Source organism: Diadema antillarum, unplaced genomic scaffold (genome assembly GCF_040938485.1).
Source record: "Diadema antillarum isolate AM-2024a unplaced genomic scaffold, OU_Dant_1.0 scf00000098, whole genome shotgun sequence".
In the NCBI taxonomy this organism is placed as follows: Eukaryota; Metazoa; Echinodermata; class Echinoidea; order Diadematoida; family Diadematidae; genus Diadema; species Diadema antillarum.
This window is the reverse complement of record NW_027270987.1, coordinates 252,095-275,447: the sequence shown is the minus strand read 5'-3', so window position 1 is coordinate 275,447 and position 23,353 is coordinate 252,095. Positions and strand designations below refer to the sequence as shown.

At 37.1% G+C, this 23,353-nt stretch overlaps 1 protein-coding gene across 1 annotated transcript in view; it reads right to left on the bottom strand.

Moving 5' to 3' along the window:
* The window catches only part of LOC139718646 (histone deacetylase 11-like), a 44,211-nt gene that overhangs the window by 12,681 nt on the left and 8,177 nt on the right, over nt 1-23,353 (bottom strand). Inside the window, exons 3-5 of the mRNA XM_071630105.1 lie at nt 22,457-22,557; nt 4,375-4,401; nt 231-347 (exon numbers count right to left, since the gene is read on the bottom strand). Coding sequence (XP_071486206.1) covers nt 231-347; nt 4,375-4,401; nt 22,457-22,557 — 245 coding nt within the window. The remainder of the gene's footprint in view (nt 1-230; nt 348-4,374; nt 4,402-22,456; nt 22,558-23,353) is intronic.

Below are 23,353 nucleotides of genomic sequence, written 5' to 3'. Positions count from 1 at the left end.
AGTGCAAGTTGGATCGCGATCAGGATCGCGAAAATTAGTGAGATTTTTCTGTCCACACAGGAAAAAATTTAGAAATTTTGATCGCGATAAGAAAATTGATTTTTAAATCTCACTTTTTCCCTTGTGTGTGAACGGGCCTAATATGTTAAGGGGAGAAAGAGAGAGAGAGATGCAGCCAGGGAGAGAGAGAGGGAGAGATGGTGGTAAGGGAAAGAGCGAGGATTTCTTACCAAGATGGTTCCACCTGTCTGTAGCCTCAGGGGTCTGAGGACCTTTCTCTGGACGATGAAGTTTGGTAGGAAAGCCACTGGGGGCACCTCAGTGATTCCAGCTACTGATATACTCCACTATAAAGCAGCAAATGCAACAAACATTAAAAACAAATGAGAGTGGTGATCGTTTTTAGATGCTTGCCTCCACAATGACCATGCTAATTCCTCACTTTAAGCCACTGTTTACCATTGGGAGCAATGATGAAAAAAAATATTCGAGCTATCACAGTCGATGCATATGTGTAGTTCAGTTCTATCACAAAACATCTTACCATATAAAACATTTGCAATAAAGCCACAAAAGGATATATCATTAATTTTCTCAATAAAAACATAACTGTCGATGGTTTATTCTATAAACAATTTTAATAAAACTATTAATTACATTTTGTATATTTAACAATTCTGAACACTGATTATACTGATTAACATTTTTACATTGGTTGTTTCTATCCCTAACTCACATTTTAGATTTATTCTGAGGCACTAGAGTTATTTTTTTTTAAATCTGCAAATGGTAAAAAGTGGCTTTAATGAAACAGGCAACCCAACTACCAGACAAAGTGTGTTGATAATAAATAGTGACAGTCATTTCTTACATGTTGAGGAAATGCAAGGCATGTATACAGCCAGCACATTTTCCACTCCCATGATATCATGTTTTCTTTAGGGTTTGGTTAGGACATATAAACTTGATTATTGCCAACGAAAAAAAAGGAGCAAAAGTGTGCATGACATGCTGCACAGAGAACGTGATATAATCAGGAGTATTTCTCAAATTTCCCTGATATCAATATTCAAAATGGGAGTAGACACACAAACCTATATACCCCACACACACTCACACACACAAACCTACACACATATATAAACAAAATCAAATGCTCCAGAAATGACACTACTAAATTCCTTGCATGAACAAAAAAAAATTGTTTTTCAGCATGCATGGAGTAACTTCTAATGACTAAAAACATGCAGAAAAGGAACACTAGTGTGGCGACATGCAAAAACCCAGAGCGTGGCAAAACTGAAAAGCTGAAAGCTGAACCCAAAGGAGAACTCAAGATTTGCGGAGGGCCTGTAGAAGTTCACACAATATAACCACACAATGCCAGTATGACGGAACGCTTGCCATGTTGTATATGTTTTGTATTGTACAGGAAGATATCATTACGAGATCGCCAGGGCCATCGAATTGAACTCGTAATAACCAGCACCTCATTGTAAATGTACTAAAGAGAGACCAGCTAACTAAAGTATTGTAAAGCAAGAAATTTTCATGGCATAAAATTTTTGTGAATTGGAGCCATAGGCCTTTCTTGCAGCATGAAATCTTCATGAATTGCCCCCTGGCATTCAATGTGTAGAGTGCAGAAAAAGACTTTTGAATGCATTTTAATTTTGCAAATTTTGGCTCTTGTGAAATATGCTAAATTGAGGTGCGCATGAAGATTTCTGGTTTTACAGTAATCGAAAATTGGGATTGCCAAAATCATCTTGTTCAGAGTGGTACTTCATTCTAAGCAAGCTCACTATAACGAGGTTTCTCTGTATTTGTAATACAAGTTGTACCAGTACACCTTACTACCTTCCTTGGGAATTGATCAACAAACCACAAAAGCCCACACAGAGTCATTAAAACAGTTGAACAGGTATCTGACTGAAGAATTCACCATGTTCAAGTTTGAATGTAGTTTGTCAAGGAAATGATGAGCATATATATCTGAAATCAATTTAAATGTTGCAGCCTGGACTGCACTGTATGAGAATACGATGAATTCAGTGTCAATAGCCTTGAAAAATAAATCCCAGTAGATGAAAACAATATTCAGACATATCAAATCTTGATTTCAATATACTTGTCTACATAAAGGTCTCCTCTGAATCGACAAAACCAAAAAAGTTGCATCCTTGGATGCTGGTGTAGAAAATCTGTTGGGGAGCATTTTCAGATATATTATCAATGTATCAATTTTCTTTTTACAATCATTCTTGAAAAAGAGAATTAATCTTTTCATGACAAATCTCATGCCAAAGAATACATAGCCAATTTGAGAAACAGAAAGCCTTTTGAATCATTAATAGGAATGTAAGTGAATAGATAATTGGACTGACAATGAAAAGAGTGGTTAAGTATTGCTAAAATGCATTTTAAGTGACAGGATATGAACAAGAATTCAAATTAAGATACCTACTTGAGATGTTGTGTGTGGATTATAAAGAAGGTTTTTTTTTTTGCTGTTATCAGTAGCTTTAATTCAATTAAGAAAGTGTCCCTAGAATTTGCACATGTTTCTGCAAAGAATACTAATTGATGCAAAGCAAGGCTATGTAATGGTATGGGGAAGTGAGAGGGGGCTAAGGGGAGGGGGACTGAGGGGATAAGAGCGAGGGGGGGGGGTAGTAGAAAAGGGGAAGGAAGGAGGGAACACATTGATTTCTAAGAGACTTTTCTCCTTACACTTCAATATTTTGAAAATCTCCCAAAAGCATTCTGAGAGCCCATCAAAAGACTCAGGAAAGTAGCTATATGAAAAACATGCATCCACTGCACTTGCATGTAATCCTTTACAACAGTTTAACCCATCAAGCAATAGGGCAATTTCAGAACAGAAATTATCAAATTGTTCTCATTTATTGTATTAGCAAATTGAAATTTTACTACGTTTAATGCAGTGAAGAAAGATGAGATGGAAATGGTTGGATGCATTAAATTTGCACAAAGTAAGGAAAAGAAAATGGGCAAATATTATGAGACAGAAAGAATGACCATAATCTTCACTATTAAAGATAAGTTGCCAATTGAGGGACTAATTATAAATTTAGGGATTGAAAGGCTCTTGAAAATTCTACAACCAGAGTAAATAAATATATACAGGAACATCAAAGGGCTAAAATAATAAAAAGAAGATAAATAAATACCTTGCAAAACACTGACAATAAAAGATAAATTTTGTGATGAAAAAAAAAAACAAAACCAATACTGCACTAAACCGTATAAAGTGTGGGTTGATTAACTCTACCAATTTATAAACAAACGGTAAGTACATGGGTAGATCTCAGATATAACAGCACTCCCCCAAAGCTGCAACACACTGCACTATAAAATTATTATTTCAGTGCCCCCATCAGATCTGTATTGTGATTCCCAGACACCCTCACAGATCGCAACATTCAGATGTGAATGGAATGGCAAGAAGGTGTAATCAGAGGGTTTTGAATGTTATGACTCTTTCTGAAATGTACTTGGTTAATAAATAGATCATCTCCTAATTTGTTAGTGTTCCCGTTACAATCAGTTATAAGAGGTGACATCCAAAATTAGATTTAGGTGAAAATTATTACTGTGTACATCACAGACTCCAAATCTATACAAGGATATCATGTATCACTATGTAATATGTCCTCTATATCAACTCTGAGAAGCTCTTTTGACTTGATGCTACCAGCTTCAACTTTGAAAAAGACACTAAAAGATGCACAACAATGATTAACTCCACATATGCAAGACTGAGACTTCAAAAGCCATCATTTGAAATTAGGAACTGGCAAATTTCAGCGTTTGATTCTTCCGCACATCTATATTGCTTCTTACAGAAAAGATATTAAACAATGTTCCTGCAGATTACTTGGTCTTCCACCTCTACTAACCTCCCCTCCAAACGCCAATCAACTGCCGATTATGATCTACCGATATATAGTCAGGAATTCCTCTTTTGCTTATGTGGTATATATGTAAGTATCTGCTTACACCGTCATGGCTGATATGACCAAATTTTTCAAAGGGTAAAGATTTTGAAAAAAAAAATTAATGGAAGGAAATCAATTGCACACTAAATCATACTAACTTGTGACTAATCTACAAGAGCAATGGCTTTGTGGGTTCTGCCTCAAATGAACTGAAAAATGAAGTGGTAATCTACAACAGAAAAAAATAATATATAAATAAATAAATGGGTAGATTTCATTGGTAACAAATGAGTACATCTAGTACGACTAACAGGAGAAAAATAAATGAAAAAGATGTATAGATGGAGACCAATATGAGAAAAAGAAGATAAGGAATAGAAAACACTTGACTCTTGTGTGTTTTGTGATATACCTCGGGCAGGCCCTCTGCAATATTATCCTGGATGTGATGAAAGTTATGTTGAACCCACGCGAAGCCACGGAAAGAAAAAAATAAATAAAATCATGTCCAGAGGGAATGAAAAGAGGCAACATATGATTCGTAAATAAAAATATGCTATGCTAGACCAGACTGCCTTTTTTTCCTCCTTTTTGTTGTTGTGTTAAATCGTTATGCAATGTTTGATGATATCAAGTGCCTGAGGCGCAGTGCATTATTGGGTGAGGCAAACTGCACTTTCTTTTTTTTTTTTGCTTTTGTTTTACACCGAATGTTGTGCACCACGAGGCCAGAGAACACTGAGGATGTCTCTCTCTGCAGCTTAACGTGGGATTCAAAAAAAGGCATGCACTGTCCATTGCCATGGCAACCAACACATCTTGTCATTCAACATTTATCACCATTCTCAGCATAAAATCATCTTGTCTACATTCCACAGGATTGTTTGTTAAAATAGAAGCGTTTTAACTTTAATCAAGAAGGTTGACACTGCACTTGTGGGATTAAAGGAAACCAAAACCCAGAGAGAAATGTGGATTGAGTGAAAGCAGCAACATTAGTAGAACACATCAGTGAAAGTTTGAGGAAAATCGGACAACAGATGTAGAAGTTATGAATTTTTAAAGTTTTGGTGTTGGAACCACTGGACAAGGAGACTACTTGAGCTTATGACGTCATATATAAAGAAAATGCAACATGCTTTCACTTTTTAGCGTAATGAAAGAGCACTTGACTAACCACTTTCAGAAATCAAGGGGAATAATAATTACCCTTAACATATGTGAGCATCAAGTTGATGGAATTTGTACTTTCCACGAAAAATTTATTTTTGTGGAATTCTCTTTATATTCATAACTTTTACATCGATTTTCCTCAAACTTTCACTGATGTGTTCTACTAATGTTGCTGCTTTCACTCAATCCACATTTCTCTTTGGGTTTTGGTTTCCTTTAAATACCATTGGCACGCACTGCACAAAATGTAAATTGTAACGGTGCATGTCAAAAGTTAAAAACCATACATTATTGACCATTACTGACTATCACAAGAGTCACAACCCATGATATATCATAGAAATAAATTGACTCTTTGAAATGAACACAGCAATTCACTCCCTGTCTTCAATACTCGATCGTGATTGGTTAATTGGGCTAGACAATTGATCGGTTGTGGTAGCAGCTGATTGCAAAATTTATTGTAATTGTGCCATGACTTGCTAATCAATTTAACTTCACACGGTGCAGTGTGCATGCATAATATTTTCAATACCGGTACTGAAGAAGTGAAACAACAGTCACAAACAGTCAAGTGAAGTACATTGTAGGTGTTAAAGTCAAAGTTAGCTACTTTCATATTGTCCTCCAAAGAACATCAGATAACACATAACTTAAGGCCCATTCACACACAGGAATGGTCAATGTTTGGACTGCGATGCAAAAAACGGATTTCACTAACTGCCATTCCCACACATCGGCAAAGAAAGTAAAACAAAAATAAAACACTTGGATGCAAGCAAAGCGATTTGAATTTATGAACTGCGTATGCCTAAGCAATGATTGGAACATGATCTAAGATACCCTCATATGGCTCCTCGTGTGGTGAATTGAACCATGGAGTAAACAGAAAAAGTTGGATCTGTTTTTTTACATGTTATTCATTCACACTTCATGAGGCAAATTATCAAGTGAAAAAAAAAATCAAAAGACCATAATTTTGCATGGGGGGGGGGGGGAGAAAGTAATTTGAGATTGTGAATTAATTTGTTTTTGTGTCCACACACAAGAATTATCAGTTCTTGCATCGCCGTGCAAAAATGAATTTTGAAAAAAAAAAACTTTTTGTTTTCTCTCTCTCCAGGTGTGTGTGAATAGGCCCTGAATTTAATCATTTGGTTGCAAATCATTTGCTACAGTACAAACAGCAGCACCTGCTGGCAAGGGAAGTAAAAACATGGTTAGTTTGCTATTAGGGCACGGACACTCATGAAAGATGAACCTAAACATGAACACTTGCCTATAATCACTGTGCATTCACACTCATAGTCAATGGTTGACAGCACTCACTGCTCTCACACAGTACATCTTAAAGAAGTTAATGCACGAGGTATGATACAATTTCAGAAGGAAATATAAACATGAAAAACTGTTATGCCAAAGTTTCTAGACATATAAAAATCAAATGGAACTGCCAGTAAATCTGTGCGCTTACATTATGGTGGCAAATAAACACTGCTTTATATATTATTATTATTATCATTATTATTATTATTATCATTAGTAGTAGTAGTAGTAGTAGTAGCAGTAGTAGTAGTAGTAGTAGCAGTAGTAGTAGTAGTAGTAGCAGTAGTAGTAGTAGTAGTAGTAGCAGTAGTAGTAGTAGTAGTAGTAGTAGCAGCAGCAGTAGTAGTAGTAGTAGTAGTAGTAGTAGTAGTAGTAGCAGTAGTAGCAGTAGTAGTAGTAGCAGTAGTAGCAGTAGTAGTAGTAGTAGTAGTAGTAGCAGTAGTAGTAGTAGTAGTAGTAGTAGTAGCAGCAGCAGTAGCAGCAGCAGCAGTAGTAGTAGTAATAATAATAATAATAAATGATAATAATACAATGCATTTATATTGCACCATCTATCTAGTACAACTATAACTATTCCAAGGCGCATTGTGAAGCAGGAAAAGAAGGAGAAAAAATATAATATATTACATAACACCTAGATAGATCCTTGTCATTTGATTGGTTGTTTGATATTGATCATCTGTCCCATTCTATAATTGTGTCATTATTCATGCAATTGTGGCTCCATTTTTGTGCAATTTTTGATCCATGCGATTTGCTCCATTGCACGCACGCCGAGAGTCAAGCACACCATGCACTTACGAAAAAAACGCTTGCATTTGCAGTGTACATGCAATCAAGCATATTGATGGACTGCCTGCTAACCTCTAGTGCTCAGCATTTTCTCAAATTCACATCTCATAAATTCTCTCTTATTTCTAAATTCATAAAACATCAAATGACAAGGATCTATTTTCAGGTGTTATATAAAACAAATAATGACTGTTTTTCAGTTGTGCAATGGACAGAATATTTCATTCGGTGAAAGATTAAATTATTGATCCATTCAATGAGGTGTAACCGAGTTGAAAGGATCATTTCATCTTTCACGTCATTAAATATCCTGTCCGTTGCACTCATAAACATTCATTATTTGTAATTGTATACTATGTATGCAATTAAAATCTGTACATCTAAGTAAATTGTATGTTTTGAAGAAGTACAACTCAAAATTGTACTGCAGTATGTCTGAGATGCTTAAACAAGGGAATCATCTCATTTCTTTTCTCACATCGATCACAGCAAAAATAACCCAAAGGAAAAAAAAAATTCACAAGTCTTTCTGCTGTATTCCATTTGCCGACAGTAACCCTATGAATATAAAATGTTTACATTTTCATTTCTTTACATTTATTACAAAGCTCTCACAGTCTACTTAGATCATAACATGTGGTCATGGCATATTGTATATTCTCTAAATGGATTTTCTCCATGTATTGCTTTTCAATGGATTGAATAAAGAAAAGAAGACGAAGAAAACTAGTGCATGATCAAAGAAGCGCAGTCGTCTTTCATATCAGCGAAAAGGCGTAACCTATGGCAACTGCTATATTTCTTTACCTCTGTATGGTTGATACACAGAGGTACTTGGCTACTTCGACCCAATATGTCAATTGTGCTAACAGAATCTTATTCAGTTAGGTTAGCCTCGTCCTTTTCTTTGCCTCTGGCTGAGAGCAAAGTAGTCAGGCACTCAATACACTATTCACCGGTTTGTTTCATTTCGTACCCTTTTCTGGGCACAAAAAAAAAGTCCAACCACATTGACACGGAGTTCAAGAAAGATTAGAATTTCTGGTTAGTGGAGCACTCTGATACAGTTACAAAATATTTGTGTAGTACAGGGTGTTTAAGCATTCAAAACTACATCTGAAAGGTGCTTAACCCCACTCAGTCTCCGATATATAATTTTATAGAGAGTGCTATAGATATTATAGGCAATATAAACAAACAGCCAGAACACACAAATTCCAAATAAAAGCAACAAAAAGTGTTGAGATGTGTGAAGCATTGGTGCATCACAGAATTGGTCTTTCGCCCAGTAGCATGCTTGCATTATGACATCCTTTGTTTTAAGTTGTGAATGTGAAAGGGGTCTTCTGCTACAATGTAGCTATGCCTGATTTCAAAGCCTGGTGCATCCATTGGTTGGATCAGTGCCAGTAAGACGCTAATGTGATGGGAAAGAAGGAGACCTCTTGCAAACACATCTGCCCAGAATCCTCAAGTGCTTGAAGATGTTCATGATTAGCACTAACATGGCAATTTTTTTTCCACAGCTTGCTCTGTGATAATTATTATTCATTGTGATCTGATGATCTCCTACAGGCTGAACTGTAAAAGTGGCTACTTATCTCCGCCATACAGCATGTACTCCAGACTAATGGCATCGTGCCATGTAGAGTTTTTATGTGATAGTAATCTATCATGATTATTATCTATCTCTTTATTTCTCTCCCTCCCTCTCATATAAGTCAGTATATACCAGTATATACCAGTATATACATTTAGATATTTATTCATGCACACATACATCCATTGGTACAGGACTGTAAAATGAGGAATGTTCGCGTGCATTTTGATTTCATGAATTTTGTGAGAGCCAAGATTTGTGAAATTAAAATACATGGGGAAGTTCTTGCATACACTATATGCATTGAATGCCAGTGGCAATTTGCGAAAATTTCATGCTGTGAAAAAGGCCGTCGGCTCCAAATTGTGAAACTTTCATGCTGCAAATATATAGTGTTTTACAGTACCCAAAGGGGTAAACATTATGTGCTAATATCTATGTGTTTGCCACACTTAGCATCCTTAGATAGATAGATAGATAGATAGATAGATAGATAAATAGATAGATAGACAGATAGATAGATAGATAGATAGATAGATAGACAGATAGATAGATAGATAGCTGGATAGATAGATTAAATAGACAGATAGATAGATACAGTAGATAGATAGATAGATAGATGGAGAAATAGAAAGGAAAGATACATTCATATTGTCATTATGGAAAAGAGTGCAAAGACATAAATCATAATCATACAGGCTGTTTCATTTGAACTGGCAATATGAAATCTCCTACTGCTGAATATCTTCCCAAGATATGAACATGTTTGGTGCAGAAACCTCTGCACTGAGGCTTGATCAAACCAGTGCTTGGCAATGTGGGCCGACAACTCATCTTTCTTTGACATACGTGTTTCAATTTGCATGTGTGTCTGTGTGTTTGTATGTGCGCATGCATGTGTTCTTGTATGTATATATATATATATATATATATATATATATATATATATATATGTGTGTGTGTGTGTGTGTGTGAGTGTGTGTGTGTGAGTGTATGTGTGTGTATATGTGTGTGTGCGTGTGTCTGGTGCATACATTAAACCAATATGACTCATATCACATAGAATATTAGATAGAACAATCCTTAGGAGGAGCATAATTTATTGGAATGTCTGTATGATTGCTTACAGTGTACATAATGACACAGATGTGATTGGTTGAGGAACAGGATTTTTGATATAAAAAGCAAGCAAATCGTAAGACTAAACATGATCAGGACCCATTCTCTTAAAGTGAAATCTATTTTCCCATTCTCCTCCCCAAATGCACATATGTATGTCACATTCCAAGTGCTCGATAACAGCAGCAGCGGGCTGCACACAATCTATGACCAACGATGAAGATGATCATGATAGATGTCAATGCTCACAAAGTGGCTGGTTTCACTTGAACAAATTCCTCCATCCCATTCTGCCTTTCAAATTTACCCAGATGCCGTCCTGAAATGTAAATTTGGTATTTTCTTTCCCTTTAAAGGACTATCAGAAAAAATAGTGTGCACTCCATGCAAACTATTAGAATGTGGGCACCCCCATCCCCCCCCCCAAAAAAAAAAGATGGTGCAGTAGCGTATCCTGAAACATTTACATTTTTGTTATCATAACACATACATCTAATGCATCTTACAGGTGTGTATGTGTGTGTGTGTATTTCTTTAGATGCACACAAGAGCATTCATAAAGTATATATTCCATGGAGTGAACACCCTTCCACCTCCAAACTGATAACATACAATGTAATCTACCTTTCCTCTTTCACAAATTATCTTTTTGGAATGATGGATGGCAACTCTTGTAGGTGGTGGACATAAAGAATGCCCTACTCAACACCGACTTCATTGCTCGAGTACTTTTAGGTGCATGGCACGGCTTTACACCGCATGTTTATATGTTCATGTACAAGTATGAATGTATGTACGGATATGTTTGTGTGTGTATGAATATTATGCTTGTATGTGTGTATGTGTGTGTGAGAGAGCACGTGCATTAACTGTACCTGATTCTGCATTTCTTAAAGGGTATATGGAGTTCTAGAATTTCTCTGAATTTGCCCCATGTGTGGGCAGACAACCTTCACTGAAAAAGCAGCGAGCAAAGTTATACACCGGGGCAGGCAGGAGGTTGCTTTGTCCGCGCAAATACAAAGCAGAAGATCTGTCAATTGTCTCTCTTGGGAAATCACATCCTAGAGAAAAGGTGGGCTCCCACAATAATGGAGGTTGTATGCTTTCTCCTATTATTCCTCCCTCTCTCCCTCCCAACATCTCTCACTCTTCCTCCCCTTAATATATCTTCCCTTCCTTTCACTTTACCCCATCTCGCTCGCTCCCTCCCTCTCTACATGTACCTCCCTCTCTCTTTAATATATATACTCCTTTATCTATATCTATATATATATATATATATATATATATATATATCTGACATTTTTACTTTTTCTCTCCTTCATACATCTTTTTTTCCTCTCACTCTATATATCTCCATACCTCCCCCTTTCTCTCTCTTTCTCCCTACATCTCTCACTTTTTCTCCCCTTGGCATTATCCTCTCACTTTACCTTCACATCTATTTATCTCTGCCTCTATACTCCTCTATTATATCTCTCCCATATTTTCACTCTTTCTCTCCTTTATACATCTTTCCTTCCTCTCATTCTATATATCTCCATCTCTCTCTCTCTCTCTCTCCTTACTTCTACCTCTCTCTCCCTCCCTCTCTCTGCATCTCTCACAATTATATCACACCATGCACAATATCTTTCTACATATCTCTCTCCACTTTCTCATGTATATTCTTTTCTCTCTTCTCTATCGGTATCCCCCATTTTTGTCTCCCTCTTCAATGCCCTGGTCACTGACCACTTTGGGTGTGCCTCTGTGACTGAACTGTGCACAAAGAGAGAGGGAGAGATGTGATATCCTTGTAATGCACACTAGAGTAAAAAAAATAAATAAATCCATAAATAAATAAATCCATGTCTGATGCAAGAAGGTAAGCTGTGTTGAATAGAAATTTAAAAATACAGATGGCACTGCCCACAGTTTACGAATTTATATAGTATGCATAAAGCATGTATTTCAATTACATATCATGATCTTTTTTCCCTTCTCTTAAGTACTCATTTGTTTGTTTTTTTGTCTTGGCTTTTTCCTGTACTCAAATCAAACATATGTATGAAGACTGAACTGAAATAGTTTGCATTCATAAATGACTTTAGTCACTGATATGTAGCCTTCAATGATTAAAAAATATAAATATCCCAACATTGACTGGAAAACCACTGACATCTATGCAACAAAGCTTACACCATGAATAATAAAAAGCTGAATGAATGTACAATTTCAGACGGGTGAGATTATCTGAGAATATTTGCCAGGAAATAGAAAAATAATCGACAGATTTCACAAGCATACACATAGGTCTATCTAAAGTTGATAACAGAACATCCCATTGCACTCCGTAAAACAATGAAACAAATTACCCAACATGCTTTTTCTGTCACCTCAACTCCTTGGCATATTCTGAGTGAACAATGTGATCAATTATGGAAAACTGACAAGCGTAACTGAAATGTTAGCATTAGGGGTATACAATGAAACAATTTCACATCAGCTCTAGATTCCATTACACTTGCCCTCCAAAATCATCTCCCTCTATCTCTTTCTTTCTCTCTGAATTCATAATCTGAACTATTTTAATGAAAGAAAGAACCCAATGAAGCGTCAGTTGGGAATCAACATAAGATACATTTGTGTGTGTGTGCGTGTGTGGGGGGGGGGGGTATAATTGAAATGACATCCATCTAACATGAAAACAAGCAAGAAAACTGGTACATGCAGTGTTGTCAATCGTTGAGTTGTTGGTCGAGAAGGCAAGAGGGAATTACTACTTTAGACAGTCCATGAAGTATATGCCCTTCTGCCCTTCAGATGACAACATCAGAACGGTTTCAACTGCCAATCCAATGGATGCATCATGCATGCTAACCCTTTCTGCTCTGAAAGCAGCAACCTTTATATCGCCTGGACACCATTAGTTCCTGTCCCGGCGGGAACACACGCTTGGGTAAATTTGTGTCCATTGCCCTGTAATCATAAGACAATCGATGCCCTGCCAATGTGAAATCAGTCTCGACACACCCCCTCACAGGATCCTAGCTGGGGCGCGTTCCTACTCCTCTGTGGATAATGTGTCTACCGCGCCCACTGATGCACTCAATTTTCTGGATTCAGCAAATCTGCAGAAGGCTTAGTTACAAAGTGCGTAGGAACAACTTTGTTTTGCAAAACCTGAAAGTATGACCAATTACTCGGTCAGCTGGTCATGGAGTAAGCACAACCAGGCCTCACATGTTTTGGAACTGTAGCGCTTGGACACAAAAACTTGTTTGTGAGTATTTGCAATCAATAATTCTGTTTTCCATGCAGGCTGAGCTTTATTGACTCTTAATGGATGCAATGGCTCATGAGAAATCAATTTCAAATTTGCCTGAAAATGTGGCTTAAAGGCTAAATGATGGCATAGTTGTTTCTGACACATACTTCATGCACAGCAGCAAACACCTACATATGTCTTATTACAGCCCCATCTAATTTTTTGCATGGCAATGATACCTTACAAGCATCTAAAAACTTAAACGTTATCATAGTTGTTTTAGTTACATTTAGATGGTGATCCTTAACCTCAAGGTTAAGGGTTGTTATGTGAATGTAACTAATGTGTAAATTATAATAAGATTATATAAAAAAATATTCTGTTGAATACGAGGGAATAGATTGGTCTTATTCACATAATTATATTTTCTGATGAAGCCATTAAATGTTGCTCATTGTTGGTCACTGCTACTCATGGGTGACAATCTACATTTTCCAGCCTTACTTTGGACAAATCATGACAGAGAGAAATTTGGCCCTTGGATGACACTTTGCTACACAGACAAGGTGGGGGGGGGGGAGGAGGAGGAGGAGGAGGAGCAATCTCCACTGCCCTTAGCTCATCCTCTTTGACAGGGTGACAAACATGATTACCAAAATATACAGTCAGGAGGGGGGAGGGGGAGGCACTTCCGCAGATGCACTCCATATAAGTGGCTGCATTGAATAAACTGGTGATGTGTGTGAATCGCATCGAAGCTTAATTTGTCGTTTTTGTCTGTGTCAGTGCGGAGGCGGGCGGCGCTCCCCTTCCACTTTACACTGGTAACTCTCATTTTGTCGCTGTATACCGAGGGCCTCCCTGTGCAAAGTTTGCAAATGAAGACTGCTTCTTACTGTTGTCTCCCACGCTGCTCTGACATCTGAACATCACCAGCTTTCCAAAACTTACTTTTTTTGGGAAAAAATGGACACAACAAAGTTATGAATAGTAAATGTTTAAAGAGTGATACAAATTAACAACTCTGCATGATCTAGGTATTAAGCAACTCTCCATTATTTTGCACAAAAAATGTCAGTAATTTTCATTTTCCTCAATTATTTAGGCACAGACAGAATTCATCCGTTTAGGAAGACATGCAAAAAATGTATGAATCTAATTCTATACTATGAACCCATCTGAAGAAAATATTTCTCAGGGAAAAAAACCCCAGAAATTAGAGAATTCTTATGTACAAACCAAATGAAGAGCTGCTCAATACCTAGATCACACAGAGTTGCCAGTGTGACTTTACTCTAAAAATTTTACAATTCATATTTCTAAGTGTCCAATTTTTTCCCCTACAGTTTCTCTGATCTACTTCTCTGATTTTTTTTTCATACATAGCAATGTAATATCTCGATCGAGTTTCCCTTTAACCCATTGAGGATGGACTGATTTTGCTACAACACACATTTCCCATAGACCCCTGCCCGAGTATACTCGGGGCTCGTCCTCAACGGTTTAATTTGGTCCTTGTAGTTGTTTTGCAGAGAGAGGGAGAGATTCAAAGAGTATTTTTTTCCCCTTCCATCCCCTTTCTGCTCCCCCTCACAGCTACGCAGGGTCTCACGTCGGCCTCTGGAAATGAAATTTTGCTCAATCCCCCGTGCGCCGCAACATAGTTCAAGATCAATGCTCGGTAGATTTGGAATTCGGTGTGATCCCAGTGTTAAAAGCCCTCCGGCCTGAATTTGCAAAGGGAAGGATCGGGCGGCCAAATTTATGTTCGCCCAAGCAACAGGATCATGCTCCCTCCTTCCCCACGCTGTTCAGGGACTTCTGTTGCAGTAATGACCTCTTCAGAGTACAGTGCGATGTATTATTCAAGAAAAACCTTTACGCATCTGGCTCAACCTGGAATAGGGTTGGCACATTTTTAGTATCTGTTGCTTCATTTGACGCTTTTTTCACCCATGAATGATGCCTGTTTACTTTTCTCCCCCCCCCCCAACCCAAATGCTATGCTGTTCGAACATAAATGATTGCATGAACATACATCTTTTTTGTTACTCATGTTACTGCACTGATAAAACTTTCAAAGTTATCCATTGACCTAAAAAAAAAAGACAGAAAGAAAGAACAAAATCTTACTTGAAAAATTCTCCTAATTGAAACAAATTTAAAACATGCTGTCCTAACTCAAAGTAAATATATACAACGCAATGATACAGTTTTTCTCATTTCTTATTGTGCTATTATAGCTATCTTAGGAGTAGATTTACTACATTTTAATGTTTCAGGTAGATAAAGGTAGTTCTCACTGGAGTAAAGTGGAATGAATATCAACATATATAAAATACAGTATAAATAACGACTGTAAAATTGCAAAAATTAAAGGATGAATTTGTACTCTTCCCTTTTCAAGAATTCATCAAATACGAATTTTTCCTGAAATGCTGAAACATTGAGAATATGTGGCTTTACATGTACCGGTATGTCAGTGTGTATGATGGAAACTTTAAAAAGAATGTTTTTATTGATCATAGTTTAGGCTGTACTTTTTTTCTTCCTAAATTAATCTTATCAACAACAGAACAACTATCTATCTATTGTAGCTTGCGATCACCAGCTTGGTACCCTATGAATTTCACTGAATACCTTTACCATATTAGAGAAGGCTTACAGGGAATTGGTTATATTCGTGAAATCTGCCCAAAATCTGAAAGAAAATGTATGAGAAATCAAAAATGTTGATACATGTAGTGTCCTACACTTGTAGCTTTGATCAACCATTCCTTTTTTCCAATATTGATTCCACCACAATCATCAGAATTTTCATAATCATTGTTTTTATATTATTACTTAAACTACTAGATCATAAAAACTGAGATGATTGCCTTATCCACTATCATTAACATTAAAGGCAGTAGTACAACGTAGTAAGAATAGTAGTGGCAGTTGTGATAATGATAGATGTGTAATGGCAGCAGTAGTAGTTTTAGTCATCGTTGCTCTTCAGTGACACGATGATGATATGTAGGATGATATAGGATTTAAATGACATTATTACCTGATACCGCTGCATTCTCCATAGTAGCACCCTCTAACACCCATACCTGGGACCATTCACACAGCGTATGGATTAAATATCTAACACCAGTCTCTGTGTTTATATTGATCTCTAAATTACCACTTCCCCATTGTGCTACATGGGAGTAATGAAATTTTGATGAGGGGATGCAGTCCCGGTCCGCTAATATCAATAACTGGCCTTATTCTGATGGCTGTCGCAGGCTCGGAATTGACAAATTGTTCCCCCGAGAGCCACGAGGGAGGTGTTGGTGCTGCAATGTGGATTTCCGTGATCTGCATGCAACCTCAGTATGTGTATACATTGTAGTTTGACCTGATTGCGCGTGAAGGCGTGTTTAGTGCCCTTGTGCTTCTCAGCATTTCCGTTGTCTTAGTGTGTGGAATGTAGTGTACATGGAAATCATACAGTTGCATGGCAGCATATCCTAACTTCAAAGGTCAATTGCTTCATTTCACTGACATTTAAAGGGGAGAACACACACACACACACACACACACACACACACACACAGCCTGTGAGAGCTGTGAAAAGTGATTAAGGTGCAACCTAATTTGCTGACTGAATTGTCATGTCTAGTAAAACACTGGTTTGGAACAAGGGGAGTACTATGCCATCCAAAAAGCTTACAAATGTTATTTTTAATATTCATTCTGCTGGACATCTGTAGAACTGTCTATCACCTTTTCATTAAAATCTATTGTCCATATAGTTTAAGCATGTATACCTTGGTGACTGAATTGTCACATCTAATAACACACTGGTATGGAACAAGGGGAGTACTATGCAATCTAAAAAGCTCACAAATTTTATTTTTAACATTCATTCTGACGGACATCTTTAGAATTGTCTATCACCTTTTCATTGAAATCCATTGCCCATATAGTTAAGCATGTACCAGTGCACAGAAAATCTCTGAAATATCTTTGGACAGTATGGTCTGCTAATTACGACGATGTACAGCCATGGCAGTTTTAGCTAGTCGGGCGGTCTCCTGTTGAGACTACTAATTTCCATGCATATTTGTCTATAACCATGTAGCAGTGATATCACAATGATGTGGGTTAGATACTTTTTATGTCAAATTATATTCATTTTATGTCCTCTTTGAAGAGAAAATAGTATACAAATATACTTGGCCTTGAGAGTTTCTTGTTAAAACTATGGGCAGAGGTGACTCCAAACTAGTACTATTCACTGAGGGGCACAGCCCCGAAGTGAATAGTACTAGTTTGGAGTCACCGAGGCCCATAGTTTTAACAAGAAACTCGAAACTAGGCAAAGTATATTTGTTTTATATTTTGGATCAAAAATCTGAATAAAAAGTAAAAATCATTATATAGGCTTAGCCGCACTGCGGCGGCAGTGCAGCGCCTGCAATATGCAACAGTGCGAGAGATCAGAAATTGAAAAACGTAGTAGCCGTGGCACCGCCAGAGTTGCCCGTCGCATGTATCCAAGCACTCGTATGGCCGCTGCAAACCTGAACACTAGAATTTGCGACCGGATGTGGACGGGTACACTTGATTGTAAAGAAGGGTGATTGTGACATCATTTTACAAATAGTATACTATTTGCAAAATGTCGTCATAAAAGCGACATCATTTTGCAAATAGTACTTCACGGAGTGTCAAACACACCAACACTCTAAAATAGTTCAAAATATCTATAATCACGTGAAGCTCTTTTAACCAATCAATGGGAGACAAATTTTTGATCCAAAATATAACATTTAATATTTCAAGGGATAGGATGACATAAACATCCTCTTCTAATGGTTGCAATGCAAATGCATATACCTTGTATTGATTCAAATTACCCTAATCATCACTTATGTGGCCAAAGGAATAACAGCCAAATATGTACGAAATATTTTATAACAATTTTTCTATGAATATTTTTTCTTCAGATTAATTGGGTACACCCACACACACAAAAAAACACAACTTTCCAAACCAAGATTCTGTCATTGACCTCGTCCGTCAATCACTGCTAAAGTACTATCATGATGAACAAAAGACCTTGGAATACACCTTCCTCTAGACTGAGCAGAACTTACATGCTCCCCTGTAATGTCTTATGTTAATCACATTAGCATTATGGAAACATGCCAGTTATGCTAAGTCTAGGGAAAGTAGCATTCCAATGTCCTTTGTTAATCATATCAGTACTGTAGCTATGATTGACAGATGATGCCAAAGACAGAATCTTGGGTTGGAAGTTATTATTTTTTTTTTTGTGGGTGTATCCAAGTAATCTGAAGAAAAATAGTAGAAAACTTATTATTATAGAACGTATGCCACATACCCACAGATTGTACAATCTGTTGAAAAAAAAAAGTAAACTAGAGTTCAAATTGAATTGAATATTCAATTGGCCACAAATATGTGATGTTGAGGGCATCATGAACTACACAAGTCCTGCATTTGCACTGCATAGCTCCTTTAAAGTTAACACACAATAAATGTCTTGAATTAATTGCTTGCTACATCAAAAAATATCAATCATCCTTGAAAAAAAAAAATAGGCCATGGATAGCTACAGAAATCTGTCATTTCTTGCCAAATACTAATTTTAAATCTTTTTACAGTCACATCATGGCCTTGAAGACATCATCGCTTGAATAGACACACTGGGGAAGGAGACAGGTTATGAAAGGGTGATTGACTGTGAAAGGTTAACAAGCAAACCTGTGCTGTAGGCTATACCTCTGCCTAACAAAACAACAATACAACCTAACAAGAGGATGTCATGCTACCAATAAGACATATCACTGACTCAAACAAACTGATGTTGGATACTGTTACACACAGATAAATCATCCACACAATAAATCCCATCAGTTCAAGCTCACCTGAAAAACTTTTACGAAAAGATAAGATACAGTAATTAATCATGACCACTGTTTGGTGTGTATGAAGAAGACTTTCAAGAGTATTGAGCTGGAGTACTAATGACACGATCATAAATACTGACATGCATGGGACTGCCGACGATAATCACGTCAAGTCTATTGACTGTGCCCGTCACATTAAATTGGACAGCTTTCACAACAAAGATCCTGTTCTATTGTGAAAATACCACATATCTTTCTTTGTCTGTAATCCCCTTACATTTGTCTGTTTACACCACATTCATGTAATACACACCCCTCTGAGCTCAAAGGGGACATTTCAGAATACCCAGTATGCAAGCGGATACCAACTTGGAGATAAAGCACAGTAAACAAGTTTGCGCATTTTGATTCTCAGCATTTGACAACTTGACACGGGGGTCTAGAGAAATAAATCTCATTCTCTCAAAACATCTCATCTGTCTTCACTCTATAACAAAACGGCAGGGTGAGGCGAAGAAGAAGAAAAAAAAAAAGAGCAGAGAAGAGAACTCATGGATGCTTTTCCCCCCAAGGGTTTAATCTAATCGCCCAAAAATATTTCAAGATAACATACACTGTACATTGGCCACAATCTAGAATATAAGGTCTTGTCTCCAATAGACTTATATATAAAATAGCATACATACTTATGATACAGGCCGGCAGTGCATGACAAAAGTTATAGTGCATGCAAAATATAACGATTGCAAACGATAACCCACTATCGATTTGATATCGGTTTTTGTTCCTTCATTTTAATCATCGAGTACTGAATCCCGCACCTTATCAACGCGATTGCGCCACAACCGCGATATGCTTTGCTCGATATTATCGTTATTCTCAATTCTCGCTGGCTATGCCGGCAACTTATCTGGGTGGACGTGGGACTAGACTTTCAGCGGTAGATTTAAACATGGAAGCTGAAATGAACAGGTTCGCTACTTTTACAGAGACTGATCTATATAAACAGTATCTTAGATAATAAGGACACAAAGGACGCCATCAAATACGCCCTACGAATTTTGGACTCCTACTGTTCTGAAAAAGGAATCAATCAGACGGATATTGAGCAAGTCAACCCAAGATTTGTGCCGCTTTCTCCGTACATTCTACGCAGAAGTGCGCCGTGGAAATGGGCAGCGTGTGTACGGTATACGCTAAGCGCTCTTTGATCACGCTACGCTATGAACTTTTACTACGACATTTACAACACACTCTCGGAATCTACATGTGCAGCAATGGTGACTTCAATGATGCCTGGCACGAGCCTTGTGTTTAAATCCAGTAGATCCCTAATCCTACAAAACATCATCTAGTCCTGGTCCTGGACCCACAGTGCAGTAGGTAGGGCGTCTAACGTGTTACTGTTAGATCCATGGTAGACCTACACTGTATTGTAGGGTCAAGTGTTAACTAACGTTAGCTCTGTCGCTCGTAAATGACGTAGATCAGTAGTAGAAAACGTTAGGCCAGGGCCCCTTGACCTAACCTATCGTAGGGCCTAGAAAACGTTAGATAACCACGTAGACCCTAGACTCTATCGTTGAATTTGGATCTTCAGGATTTTGTCTACACAGGTTCAAAGAAACTGGTATTATTGCTTGTCTAGACACGTGTAACATTAGAGTCTTAAATGATCTAGGCTTTCGTATTTTTTTTTCAATTTATCTTGCCTGGGTATGTATGCTATTTTATATAACACATAGTACATGACATCTTATTGCACTATAACAAGTACCAAGCACCTCCAAATTCTGAATTTGCCCTCAGGCAATTATATTCAATTCGGCCTGCGGCCTCATTGAATATAACTGGCCTTCGGGGCAAATTCAGAATTTGTCGGTGCTTATATTGTTATAGTGCATTCAGCCTCATGCACTATATATATAATATACACTTGGTGATTCTATCCTTCTATGAAGAGTGCTCGATATCCTCAAAGGAAGAGCTTTAGACAGAAGTATTGGAACAAATTCATGCGGTTGACTGCAGGTTCATTCGTATTTATTGCAACTCTGAGTTTCATGCAACCTCCATGAGGTGCAATCATCAGGCAATTATTACTTCCCAGAAATAATACCATTGAACAATGCATCGGATTGAATTGACGTGATACCAGCACAATGCATTGAATTGGGTAGATGCATTTTAAAGTGCGTGACACCATAACAAGCTTTACGTGCTAGGACCATAGTGACCAGCGCGTACTGAATCACATTCATTATTATTACGTATTGAATATCAGGCAATTATTTCTTCCCAAAAATAATACCATTGAATAATGCATTGGATTGGATTGACGCACTTTGAAGCGCGTGATACCATAACAAGCTAAAGTGCTACATAAAAAGAGAAGAATGGCTTATGAGTGATCATTGTTATCATATATAATTCAATGCATTGTGCATTGTTCAATGGTATTATTTCTGGGAGTATAATTGCCTGATACCGGTATTCAATACGTAAGAATGAATATGATTCAGTGCGTACTGGTCACTATGGTCCTAGTGCGTATAGCTTGTTATGGTATCACGCGTTTTAAAGCGCGTCAATTCAATCCGATGCATTGTTCAATGGTATTATTTCTGGGAAGTAATAATTGCCTGATGATTGCACCTCATGGAGGTTGCATGAAACTCAGCCTTGCAATAAATACGGATGAACCTGCAGTCAACCGCGTGAACTTGTTCCAATACTTATATATATATCATATATATATATATATATATATATATATGTATATATATATATATATAAACATATATATATACATATATATATATACATATATATATATATATATATATATATATATATATATATATATATATATATATATATACATAAAAGAGAGACTGAGAAAAAGAGAAGAATACCTTTGTGAGTGATCAATGCTTCTATGGTAGTGAGGAAGATAAGGACTTCACTCTATAGCAATTACGTTGCAAGATACACTGAATGCTGTGGGATCACACAATATTTGTCACAAAAATTCCTATTTTTCAATGACTCTAACGATGATGAACTACACTGCACACAAACTGCAAGCATTGCCGTCGTGTTAGGCTTTGTTAAATACATAGATCACAAACATATTGTGTATCGTCATTCTGAATATTGCTTGGGTGAGTGGAATCAAAGCACAATTAGCAAAGAACCGCATACAATCATCATTAAATACATTATAAACTTATTCATCCTCAACACACTGTTACATTTTCTGCAATGTTCACCGACATCTAAGGCCAGCAAAGGATTTTGATGATCAATGATGGGCACTGACCTTGAGACTGTTGATGTATTTCTTGGTGTGCGCCACGAGAAGGTCATCGTCGCTGGCCTCTTGCGGTCTGACTGTCGTCTCGTCCCGAATCATGCCCTCCCCTGTCAACGCAAGCACAGATGATTCCATTCATATTCAATTTCAAAGTTAATTTTTCAATTCAGTTTTATTTTCATATTCCCCCCAAATCGTATCAAGGCAATTACTCCCCCCCCCCCCCCCCAAATTCTGGTTAGTGGTAAGGTTAGAATATAGGTTAGGGTTAGGGTTATGCTCAGGGTTAGGAGTTCGGGTTAGGGTTAAGATTAGGTTCAGGATTAGGATTAGGATTAGGGCCAGGGGAAGGGTCCGGGGTAATTGCCCAGGGGGGAATTGCCCTAGACTCCCCCCCCCCCCCCCCCCCAAAAAAAAAAAAAAAAATGAAAAAAAATGAAAAAAAATGAAAAAAAAATGAAAAAAAAAATGAAAAAATAAATAAATAAATAAAACAAAAAAATACAATAAAATAAAAATAAAATAAAATAAAATAAAATAAAAAATGAAAAATAAATAAATAAATAAAGAATTAAAAAAGATAAATAAATAGATTAAAATAAAATAAACAATACATTGTGCTAATGCAAAACACATATTTTTTCACATTTTTTGTCATACACATAAAGACAAAATTATTGATCTCACAAAAAGGAAATATGCAATAAATGTTGCAAATATGCAGATGTACAGGTAGTACATGTCATGTAAAGACGAGAGGTCACAGAAACATTCTATGAAGGAAACCTATGAAAAGCTACAGCTTGTAGGAATTGAAGGTTCCCAAAGAAATGAGTTCTCAGCATCAATATGGAGATCAGAAAAGAACAGGTCAAAACAAATGATATTCATTATACAGAGGAA